The 12,606-nt window shown below is 39.6% G+C and overlaps 2 protein-coding genes across 3 annotated transcripts in view; one reads left to right on the top strand and one right to left on the bottom strand.

Moving 5' to 3' along the window:
- The window catches only part of myb (v-myb avian myeloblastosis viral oncogene homolog), a gene marked incomplete at its 5' end in the record, with an annotated part of 7,756 nt that extends 3,723 nt beyond the window's left edge, over positions 1-4,033 (bottom strand). Inside the window, 4 exon segments of the mRNA XM_046061390.1 lie at positions 886-978; positions 1,204-1,275; positions 1,533-1,650; positions 3,922-4,033. Coding sequence (XP_045917346.1) covers positions 886-978; positions 1,204-1,275; positions 1,533-1,650; positions 3,922-4,033 — 395 coding nt within the window.
- A 6,092-nt stretch (positions 4,034-10,125) lies between these two features.
- hbs1l (HBS1-like translational GTPase) overlaps positions 10,126-12,606 on the top strand; it is a 21,254-nt gene continuing 18,773 nt past the window's right edge. The window contains exons 1-4 of one of the 2 annotated variants that reach the window (XM_046060188.1): positions 10,126-10,406; positions 11,091-11,159; positions 11,403-11,531; positions 11,744-11,995. In XM_046060188.1, coding sequence (XP_045916144.1) covers positions 10,364-10,406; positions 11,091-11,159; positions 11,403-11,531; positions 11,744-11,995 — 493 coding nt within the window. In that variant the 5' untranslated portion in view covers positions 10,126-10,363. The remainder of the gene's footprint in view (positions 10,407-11,090; positions 11,160-11,402; positions 11,532-11,743; positions 11,996-12,606) is intronic. The other variant, XM_046060186.1, reaches the window with a different exon arrangement.

Here is a 12,606-nt window from a genome sequence, read left to right on the forward strand (position 1 = left end):
TGTTTGTGTGTGTGTGGGGGGGGGAGGAGTAAATGGTAGTAGAGGGGCATGAGAAAAGAGGAAGGAATGAGCAATAACAGGGAGGAGAGGGAGAAGTAAAGGGGTACAGAGTAAGAAAAAGAAGGTAAAAGATCAAGGGTATACGAGGGATAGAATAGATATGATATGGCAACAAAAGGGAGAAAATGACAATACAAAACTTGTTAGTTACTCAGAATCATCACAGAATCTTACGCACTGTGTCATTGAGTGCTTCTCCTCTCCTCTCCTCCCTCCTTCCTTCTTTTGTTATCTTTCAACTTGTAGAGGTGATTGAGAACACCTGGTGGTGAGCAGTGAGGGAGTTTCCAGAGGAACGTTAGCCACTCTGCTAATCATTACAGTGGCATCTGGGTGGAAATATAACTCCTTTGGACTAGTCCAAATAAATACTTCACGTGTTTTAAGAGACCAAGCATGTTACTTGTTGAGTAACGGTATCTTTTTGGGAAACTAAAAATGTGCAACAGCAGCCAGGGAGTTGCTACAGAATAGTTGCTTTAATCACACAGGAACATAAGTAATTGTTGTTTTGTTTTTTTTTGCCTGTTTCCTGTGAGGAGTAGTAGTAGTAGTAGTAGTAGTAGTAGTATCTACTAAATCCAAATTACCAAATGCTGCCCAGACCCAATAGTGTTAAAAGTAAATACTGATGGCTCTCTAAGACATCTTTGTGTAGACATCATGAAGTTAATTTGATCAAAGAGCATTGCTGTGAAGGTTCTAACATAATATATGCAAAGACAAATGTGGCTTCATCATTGATATCCAGTATTTTCTGTTACCCATGATGTCCTGTGTGCATTTTAAAGTTTCCATTAAAGTCCTAGAAGGTTGTTTTCTTACCCTCTGGTCCTCCTCTTTGGTCCATGGCCCTTTGATGAGTTCTGGGTTGAGAACCTTCTGCCACCTGTGCTGGCACTGCACATCTGTACGATTCTGGTAGGCCAGAGAGCAAGGGGATTAGTAATCATCCTGTAACTATGGGAGGTTACATGCATATAAATCAGCAGATCTAAGTTACATAGATGGACCTTAAGACTCATTCGGAAATAACAGAAATGAAACACAACTTTGCCACAACACTATGTTGTCAAATGCTGCTTATGTTTATTTCTGTGTGCCTGCATGCATTGGTGCATGTATGTACGCACTACTACTTACAGTTAATAAGCTTGCAATGAGTTTCCAGTCTTCTGATCCATGAAGCTCGACAAGTTTCTTCAGCTTCTCATCCTGAAAACAGACAATACATTTTGCAGATTGTCAGACATATATATATATATATATATGCCACTGCAATGAATGCCACCACCGACAATATAAAATGAACATAATTGAATGTGGTTAGACTAGACAATAAAAAGACAGGTTCCCAAGTTACTGGGGAAGTGATTTTGCCTTAGGCAACTTCTGTGTAACATGTAAGCTGTGTCAAATATTTTGTATCGAACAACAGGTTTCTAGGTTTTTAGATAGGTGACTATGTGTACCTCTTCTCGTGTCCAGCGTGTTTTGCCGAGGTGTCGTTTCCCTGCCTTGGCCAGTGTTCCATCATAATCATGTTCATACATCTCAGTCTCCTCCTCATCCTCCTCACTACTGTAAACACTGCATACATACACACACACACAGGGAGAGAGGGAGAAAAAGAGACATTTAAAGTGGAGGCTGTGTGAATAGTAAAAGATAATAGAAGTTAAATAATAACACAATAAGTACCTGTCTATTTCCAAACTACTCCCTAATCGTCTCTTTACACAGTGAATAAAGAACTCAGCCCACTCTTTAACTCATCAAGTGTCAACACAGACAGAACCAGTCATTCTTGAAGGTTTGGGTGCAGGCCTTTAGCCAAGACACCCACAAGGGGAGAGACAGAGAGAGAAAGAGAGAGCGAGAGAGAGCGAGAGAGAGAGAGAGAGAGAGAGAGAGAGAAAGAGAGAGGGAGGGGGCAGCAAGGGGGAGGGAGGGAATGGATGAACAGGTTCCAGTGTTTTTGGTTTCCACAGATACTGGGATTGGCACATGCGATCATGATTTTTGTGACCCTGGCATGTTCAGGCCTGCATTGACATTGTACAGCACAGCCATGCATGCATGCCTACACACACACACACACACACACACACAAACCACACACACCACACACATGCTTACACCAAGTGGATGGTTAACCAATCAGAATCTTGAGCATGGACAACGTGGAAGCTGGTAGGGTACTTTGGTGTCACACAGCAACAGGTGAACAGAAACCCACTGAGAGGTGTGTGTGTGCTGTGTGTGTGAGTGTGCACACCCGCCTGTACAAGAAGATATTTATGGTGGATTAAGTTCCTTTTTTTTTGTCCAAAATGCATGACTACCAGATTAATAGAAATGGATTTAGAGCAGTCATTTTATGTTTTAAGTAAATCAACATAAAATGCTGTGACATAGGAGTTTGTTTAACAATCAAAACATGCTCATACTTTCAGAAACGAAATGACACAGAATTTGCTTGCACAAAGAAGCAAACAAAACACAATTAATACAACATACTCTACTCATGCTGAGAATGATGAATCAACTGAAAACTGCATCAAGAAAATACTGATCATTGATCTTATCTCAGACAGCACCCTGGTTTTGCGTTGGGTGCACTTTCTCCAGGTTATCTCTAAAACTATGAGCATAAACTAATATCCCGCACTGAAACTACAAGTGGTAAAACTAGAGCAACAAAGATGTCACGCAAGCTAAATATAAAAAAATCAGCCTGATGCATTTCAGAGAAAGCTGGTCCCGATCGATGACCATCAGCATAGTGTACAAAATTCTAGGCTGGTGAGAGTGAGTGAAGCTTCAATTTGTGGCGATTCGTATATCAAAACAAGGGAAATACAAAAAAATACAGCCTCTCCTCGAGACAGGGGCTCATAGAGTACGCCGTGAAAGAGCAGTTTCCAAAATAACAGTGAGCGCCCCTCGCTTTCAGAGATGCTGCGGCAATCAGCACGCAAGTTTCATCAAGGCGTGTTTAAAATGATCTTTAAGCTAAACCGTAGCCTAGTATAAGATCCACTCTGAAAGTTAAAAGACAACAACGTGAAAATGACAATACATGTGTCTGTGTGGCTGGCTGGGGTGACGGTCACCGGAAAATCCGAGCGCAATAGCCTACAGTTTAAATATTATCAAAACCTTCATAAACTCATGTTAGGACATGAAATAGCTTGTTGCAATACATTCAAGTCTCTGAGTGCGTGGTTTAGACATAGATAGATAGAAGCCGTGCTGCATTGTTTGAGTTTGTATTCATTATAGTCTCCTGTTAAAACCATTATAGTCTCCTGTTAAAACCAATGTCCACGCTCCGTCTTCTGCACGCGCCTGTCCGCCCGCCTAATGTTATTAATGCGTGCGTGTATCTATGTGAGAGAGAGAGAGACAGTGTGTGTGTGTGTGTGTGTGTGTGTGTGTGTGTGTGTGTGTGTGTGTGTGCGTGCGTGCGTGCGTGCGTAAGACAGAGAGAGAGACAGAGAGAGAGAAACCCTTTCTCGCTCCCACCACTGACAGCAGCGCGAGGAGCGCACATGCCAGATGACCACCGCCACCTGTCATGGGCGCGCGAGCGAAAACACCCACACCACTACTCAACGGCCAAGAAAACAAAACGATTCACAAACACAAAAAGAGCTTAAAAATTAAGCGCTAATAAACAAACCCAACGAACTCTGTCAACAAGATGCACTCCAAACCCCTCAGCTCTCCCGACAGAAACGATGCCCAGCGTAAGAAGAAAACAGTAACGTTAACTACGTAAGATATAACACGCACGTAAGTTAGAGGAAAAAAGAAAGTTAAAGTGAATGTAAGAGTAATTTGTCTGTTTGAGCTTACCTGTTTCTTGGCCGCCGAGCCATGTAAATATCTGTAGAGCGGCTCACAGGTTGCGCTAAGCATGTACTTTCGCTATCTGCGCTGGGTTTGTTCTCCAGTCGGGGAGGCAGGTTGACATTAATTTAAACTGCAGCAGCCTCTCCACCGCTCCTCCCCTCCTTCGCATCCCGGTAAATTTGGCGCTCCACAGCGTGTGCGGCCGAGTGCGCATGTCCCAAAAGACCACTTCAAAGCCGTCCGAAGATTTCCATTTACGGGTTGAACGAACATTGGAAAAGTCATGTTTTGGTTCATATCCAAAGCGATTAAAATTAAATGAAATATTTAATGTGTTAATAGAAACAAATATTAAAGTATCTTAATCTTAATCTTTAATTTATTTGCTAAGAAACATCCTATAAGCTTAGCAAGATCCACACCATAACAATTGGATGATAATACAAATACCCTGAAAAAACAAATGGGTAAATTGAGTGTTGGTGGGACAAATTTGGCGCCTCAATAGTTACACTGTAGCTACACGTCCAAAACACGGTAAATGGCCTCATAGATGTGTTCAAAATTTCGAAGCGTTCTTGAAGGCACCACATCATCTTGTAGACTTGCCAAAGGCGCGTTTTGCCTGGCCATCCGCGCTACACGCTTTTTGTCAACAATTTTCGTGAGTTACTTCTCCTCTGGTCAAAAGGAGAAGGAAACTCATGTGTCTGGGCTAAGTAAACACTTGCGGAATGGGTTTTGGCGTGCGAGGAAAGTGAAGTTGCAATGCTTTCTGTGCTCGGCTACCTGTTTGTGGAGTGCCTGCTGGGGTTAATCGTGGTTACAAGTAGCTACAGATGTTTCTCAGTGATAAAACATGCAACACCTTGGTCTAATCTTTTTCAGCTTTTGTGCTAGCCCAGATAAAGAAAGTTAAAGAAATGCAGTGGCACTTAAACATTTTGTGGGAATGTATTGCACATGACTCATAGGACAACTGCTTCATGACTGTCTTTATATTTTCAGCTTGCCTATTGAGTTTCTTAAGCGGCAGCTTGCTGATGATGTCTTTGCATTTGTTCAAAATAAACCACATTTAAATTAGGAACAAGTTGAGCCTGTTTTCAGCAACTCTCTCTCAATGATGAATAGCATAATGCTCCTTACTTAGCTCTATTGCATAACTTATGCATTAATCTGTTAAGGCCTCCATGTATTTTGATTATTTTGTTTTGGTTGAGTTCTTCATCCTCCCTGCTCCACTGTCCTCGCTCACCCATTCATTGCAGGGAGGGGGGTTAATGCTTTATTTGTATAAATGTGTCCTCTCATTGTATGAGTTCCTCCATACGCGACCGTATTGTCCTGGTCACTTATAATTACTATCACCCCAGACCAGCCTATTGTCCCAGGCCAGTCATCATAATAGTGGCCTGATAAAAGGCTATACACACACATGGTCATGAACTGCAAATTTCACTATTTTATTCAACAGCTTCAGCAGAGGGTTCACTGAAGTGAAGACAGAGAGAAATGTCAAGATTTACAGGATTGGAAGTGGGTTAAATGAAGGTCAGCATGAAACATATTTTTAAAACTTGTTATGTGCATTATTATTTATACAATCCAGTGATGAAAATGGATTTTTTGGTTCAGAAGATAGACATTTGTGTCATTAAAATATGTTGTTGTTAACATTTAGTGCCACTAGGCTACATCTAACTGCTGGCCTGTCAAATAAACTAGGCTAACACATGGTTGCCTGGTTGCAGTCACCTGTAGGCATCAAATCCTATACACACCTGTACACAAGCATTGTTCCAGTCACTTTTGCCTCAAGGAAGTGTTACTTCTAATCTATTCAAATCAAATTTGAATTATATTGTGCTAGATTCCAATGCAAGATGCCCCACATAGAAAGAAAAGTAGGTCAGTAAAAAAGATACAGGTCAAAATAATTAAATAACAAGTGTTAACAACTTTATTAACACAGTAAAAGAACCAGAAGAAATAACCCAAATCATTCTTCATAAAGAGTATAAGCAAATATTTAAATGTAATTCTGTCTACGTTTGCCTGATTTGTGTGTATGTTAAGTATATCTGTAAGTGTGTGTCTTTAGCTTTTTTCTGCACACACCCCCATTGTGTCTTTTCCCTCGAGGGTAATATTAAAAATTATATTTTGTTATCTGAAACCAAATTGAAGGAAGGGAGCCGGGGTATGCAAATTCTCCTATAGTACTTTGAGAAGGAAGCCTGACTCCCATTTACTCTTCAGCTGAGGACATTTGCATGGGCACGATTGGACAGGTTAAGGGCAGGTATTGTGATGGCTGGCCCCTTTGCAAAGCATTGTGTGCACAGGTTGGTTCATTTGAATGATTTTTAATGATGGCCCCTGGGCTTGAGATATCATCCCACGAGGCTTTAAAATCAAGTGTTGGGAAGGCCAAACATGTATAGTGTTAATTGTCTGTGTGTCTAAGGCCTGCACTGGGGAAGGGCTGATCCCAAGTCAAATAGGTAGTGAAAGAGATCCTGTATGATTATGTGGTTAAATAAACCTACATGTTGACTAATTGCTTAAAATTGGTAATAAATGTATATTAGCATGCATAGGATTTCTACATTATTATAGTGATTGTAATTGAAATCCACCAATCATTATTCAGGAACATTACTTTTTGTAAGTATGTTAATGAATACATACTGTGTGTAAATAGTGAATCAAAATTAAAAAAAGTATTACCTTTTAATTTCACAGTTTGCCAATTTAAGCACCTCACACCACCTGGTAAAGACTGCCAAGGGTGTAGGTTTTGCATTTTCCCTGGGGGGTGAGTTCCTGTGAAAAACTCTTCCAATGATACCTGGTGCCCTTGGCAAATTATGTAAAGCATTACCTCATCCCCACTGCCAACTTTTGTGACCGACTTCACCCCTCACCCACTTGTACATAGACTTTGTCTTCTACAATTACACCAGGATTAATTTTTTCAGATTTACATGCTGTTTTTGACAGATTTGCAATCCTTTGCTTTCACTTGATTCTAAACCATAGCCATCCGTTTGCTGACAACCATTTAGTGCATCTCCTAAATAACTGATTGTAATTCAATTACAGATGAAATATGATGGATGCAAACTATGCAGTTTATTAGCCATTAAATAATATAATGTCTACATCATTTAAACAAAGCACCCATCCACTGATCCGCTCATTCTTCCAGCAATCTGTCCATCCATCTGTGTAAATCCCTCTAATCAGCCCAACATTAATTCTCTCATAAATCCCTCTCCCCCCGCCACTGATTCATTGATCAGAATTTCCGTGAACTCTGTGGCCACATCAGATTTGACCAGATAGTGCTTAGAAGACGTTCAAAGGAAACAAATGTTCAGATCCTGTGCAGAGGTGTGAAAAATCACACCTCAGCCTTGTTGCACCACAAATGCCTATTTAATTCACTTCCCAATTTGCATATGTAAAGACAACAGGACTATTTAAAAAACAATAACAAACACACACAAACAAAAACAACAAACAACAAACAAGCATTTATTTGGCATCACACTGTACTAAATACTCAGAGTAAAGTTTTTGCTGTGTCTTGTTCACCATGTCTGTGTTTTTTGAACCGTAAATGGTTATGTCAAAGAAGCCCAATACAAGAGAAAAGCTGGATACACTATTTGAATTTTAATGTTGTTACTGTTTCATACACGACATTTCACTCAGGCAGTATGTTCCATTTCCATTACATATCAGGTGCTGTTTTCTGCTGTTGGTTTTTTGAATGTCCTAGAAACATTTTAGTGATGCAAAGGAAGAGTTCTCTCACTGTCACCTGTGTGACCCTGTAAAGTGAGCGTGTTTGTGTTTGTTTATTTGTATGTATGCATGTGTTCCATGTGTGCATGTGCAGTTGTTTATTTTGACAAGATGTGCAACTAAGACTTCAAAATGCAGGAAGTGGAATTTTAGAGGGGAAACCTCCACCCACTTAGAGACACATGCACGCGCGGACACATACGCTCACTCTTCACCTAAGGTAAAACGTTGTGCACAATAAATAAAAAACTCCTTCATTATCCCCTCTCGATATGAATGATGCCCCTTCGGTTCTTACTAACCTCTGCCAATTAAAGCTGCTCTTCGTCAAACTGCCAGTTGCAATATGAACCATTCATTGTGAGAAGGTCTTTACAATTACCTAAGCAGACGTCTTTCTTTATTCTGCTCTATTTTTAGATTGGGGAGACACGCCAAACCTCATATTTCATTTCACCATACAGATGTGCAAGTGTATTCTTCACCTGCATCACCGGTATCAGATTATTGTCTGACATTTTCTTCTTCTTCTCTTTCATTGGCACACAGGCTACCGTAGATGAGATCAGGACAACATAATGAATCAAAAACCACACATGCATACACCTGCACATATATTTGTGTGTGACTATAAAGCACATAGATATGCAAAGACCAAGTCACAGATAAACATGTGCACACAAACATGCACTCACAGGGGTAAAAAAATATCTTATTTTTTCCCTTTTGTGGTAGACAGGCTATAAGTTTCTTGTGGTACAAAGGTAGTAGGAAAAAATGATGTCATTCATTGGGTGCGTGTGCTTGTGTGAGTGTGGGCTCAGATGGGTTTGTCTCTAACCATGGGGCATAACCTTTGACAACAAATGGTTTAGACATTCACACCCCAAGATCATAGGTGGGATTGAAAGTACGTATACTTTGTGCAGGCAGATGCTCTCATGTTCTTTAAGTGCACTGCTCTTGACCTGTTACACTGAAATATTTTTCTCTAGGTTGCGCAGAGAGGAAAAAGCTCTTAACCACTTTGCCATTTTCATCTGTGATATTGTGCTTCCTCTTTCGCATTAATAAGATATCATGATATGAATTTCAAGTGTTTCCTCACTCATAAAACACAACAGTGTTTGGATATATGCAGGAGCATTCACTACCTATATCATCACCATAGTCATTATCTCCGTCATCATCATAAGAGTCACTGGGTTTTCCTAGAAAAGGACTAATGACAGCTTTAACCCTTTCACTGTTCTTTTAGTTCAGGGATGATAAGGATATGTACCTTTCCAGTATCCAGCGACTACTGAATTGTCCCTAGCAATAATTTTATCAAAACAATGAAATATAACCAGTGTTTTCTGTGTGTGTGTAGGCTTTTTGGAACACAAAAGGTTAATAGAACTTGTTCTCTGCTGCAGAAGGTGAACAACAGACTTACTGTATGTTTGTTTTCAGCCAGTGTCATTTTCAAAGAATTTCTTTGTAAACACAAATCTGTTGTTTTAAACAGAAAAATTCCTATTTAACAGTTGGTTCATGTAAGGCCAAACGTTAAATTAGATTGTTAAAATGTGAAAACATAATTTATATTTATACATCATTTCATACAAGGCAGGTTGAATAGGGAATTATTTTCTTTCTTGCAATTATTGCCAGCCTATATGGTTTTCCTTCAGAAAGTGATGAAGCTGTAGCACCCATAAGTTAACATCTATTGTCGTCTTAAGATGTTCAAATATGCTGTGAAGAAGGTAGATGGTATAATTATAGGTTTATTTGTCACATTGCAACAGGTTGTAAAGTGTCTAGCAGTCTAGTGGTGCGGCAGGAGAAACTTATAAGGTCTATATCTCCTCCCAGTTGGCAGCTGGGTGAACAGGCTGTGGTTGGGTACTGTCGTTTAGTAGCCTATATCCTTTGGTCCCTGCGCATCTTCTCTCTCTAAAACACCATTCCCTGCTCCTAGGAGGAAAAAACTTGCTACAAATTTACTCCTTTTTCTGTTAACCAGCCAAAAAAACAACTGTAGTGTTTTTTTTTAGATCCAAGTGAACATAATCATTAGATCTCCATTCTCTATACTTATCTTACATCTCTTCCTGCTAAGACCCCTTATTATTTATTATAAAATTATACGGAATTGTTTGAAGTTTACTTCCCTCCTATTTCGATAAACTTGTATCCGTTCAACTGCTCATAATCAGCTCTGCAGACAGCAACTGATTGAAAGTCAGTTTCTCTCCGTCAGACAGGGCGCATATTCTGAAGCTTGTTGGGGAAATCTGATCTCAGGCCACAATAAAGAGACTGCAACAGGAAGTCACGTCAGTCAAATAAAAAAAATTGTATGTGAAAATAAGTTTTTAAAATTTATTTAAGTGACTAGATTGTTGAACGTCAATTAAGAGACACAAACACGGCAAAATCACTCTTGTTTTTTAGTTAAACTATTCCCGAAGTTGCAGAAACAAATCTGACCTGCCTGCTGCTGTAATCTCACGCAGCAGCAGCAGCAGCAGCAGCAGCTAAGCAGCAATGGCAACCGGGCAGTAGGGCAGTAACACATGTCACAAGAGCCTGTGAGCCGAAAAACATTTACACTGGGGCCGAGAGAAGACACATAAGCAACATGTCTCGGCATAGAAATGTTCGAGGTTACAACTACGATGAAGGTAGATAACATTAACTACGCGCGGGTAACTGTTTAAGCGTCACGGCCAGGCCCGCTAAACTCGTTAGCGGCTAAGCTAAAGTTCATTGTTGATTGTAACGTTAGCTCTAGCGGCTAACGCTAGCTAGTTGGCAAGATAACGTTGTTGTCGTGTCACTTGGTACCTGGCACAAGATGAAATGCGCTATTCTACAAGTATCTACGTACATACCCAAACCTTCCGGCTAACGTTATAATTTTAAAAATCTATGTGATGTGTCTGTAACTACTAATGTAGGTAACGTTAATGTTTATGTTAACGAAAGTAGATGACAGCTACGTAAAGTTAGCTAGCTTGTTATCTTTGCCGTTTTATTTGCAAGAAATGACACAAAACTCTTAATTCATTGTTGAATGGTTGAATGGTTTATTAACATCCCATTACCGTATTCACTTGTTAAACCTCCCATTTTGTGAAATCTAATGGTAAGAAAGTTAACTTAATTAACGTAACGTTACAGAAAGTTACCTGGCTTCCAATATAAAGTTACAGTTTGTAATGCATTCTGTAAAGTTGCTGACAAGGCAAAGTGACAGCTCTAACAAAAGACTCTTTCTCTTTACTACATCTGCATTTCTACTCCTGAATGTGTGTGTAAAGCAGAGAAAGGCAAACCTTTTGAAGCTCAGTTACATTTTTTTCTAGACTTTGACGATGATGACATATATGGACAGTCTGTGGACGATGACTACTGCTGTATATCACCAGCAACAGGTTGGTATCAGTAAATGTTAATGGTATATCAGAAAGTGTGAATGTTTGCTGATTAATAGACAATTTTAATATACAAGAATTTTCTTTAACTTGTTTTTTTTCCAGTTAAAGAAAACAATCGCTACTTCCAAAACATGAATAATTTTTAAAAAGTTTATTTTAATTTTCAATAAAGGATTGATCTGATTAAAAGACCACATAAATTATACACCAGATACCTCAAGATCTTTTTGGTTTATACAGCGAATCAGTTCATCTACTCACGGCAAGAGAGGCAAGTGCCAAAGGAGGAGCCTTTAGAGGAAGAATATGAAGATGAGGTTGTACCCTTGTCCCCTACCATCAGCGACAACCTTGATCCTCTTGATCAAGGTAACAAAATGAAATCCATGCAACGGGAAGCCAGTGACAAATGACGGCGCTTCTGACTTACCTTTAATCTTTGTCTTTGAAAAATGTGCTAATTGCAGACAAAAGACCGTGTTAAATTAGTGATTTTATTTTCATTTTCTTGATTTATTGTTGTTCTTGTATTCTGAATCACAAATACAGTGTGTGTCTAACGTGTGTGTTGTGCTCTGTAGCCAAGCTGTATTCCTGTCTGGACCATATGCGGACTGTGCTGGGAGATGCAGTGCCAGACTCAGTGCTGACCCAGGCAGCCATAAAATGTGGATTCGACCCACAGAGGGCACTGGATGCAGTTTTGTCTGAAGACACTAAGACAGTCCCACTTGCCGGATGTACAAGTGAAGAGACGGCTTCGGTAGCAAGAGTTAGCTTGGAAAAAGCGCCGCTTCCACAAAGAACCAAACAAGAGGTCATTGCTGAGAAAGGTACGCCTGGACTGGATCAAATTTATTATAATTTTGTTGGTCAGGAATTGTCATCCTTGACTGGTCCACTGTAGTTACATATTAAGAGAATGGCTGATAGTGGCATTTGATAATTTAATTAATCTCTAGTTATTCGCAAAACAAAGCGCAGGATCTGAAACAGTTTTTATTTTGTTTTCAAAATTATTGATCTATTTCACTGTTCCTATTTCATAATAGGGTTGGGTGATATATTAAAAATTTCCACAGGTGTGGGTGTGCGGCTCTAGTCTGATTAAAAACAAACAAAATATACTCTCAGAATGTCAAGGGAAATATTCTTACACCTAGTTTCCTTATTAAACAGATGATTTCAAGTTTCTCTCTTTCACTGAACTAAGAAAAGCAAATTTTTTATGTTTATTTTGAATATATGTTAAAAGAAACAAGAGAATGCAATGAAATAAACAAATCAAAGTGATTAGAATAACACAATAATAAATAAATTAATAATAGTTACAGCCGAAGACTTTTTAAACTCTTGTCAATGGCCATTACATATTCGAAAAGGCGTGGGAAGAAGAAAAAATACTTATTCAACCCCCCCCCCCCCCCCCCCCCCCCCCCCCCCC

Source organism: Micropterus dolomieu, linkage group LG10 (genome assembly GCF_021292245.1).
Source record: "Micropterus dolomieu isolate WLL.071019.BEF.003 ecotype Adirondacks linkage group LG10, ASM2129224v1, whole genome shotgun sequence".
Classification (NCBI taxonomy): Eukaryota; Metazoa; Chordata; class Actinopteri; order Centrarchiformes; family Centrarchidae; genus Micropterus; species Micropterus dolomieu.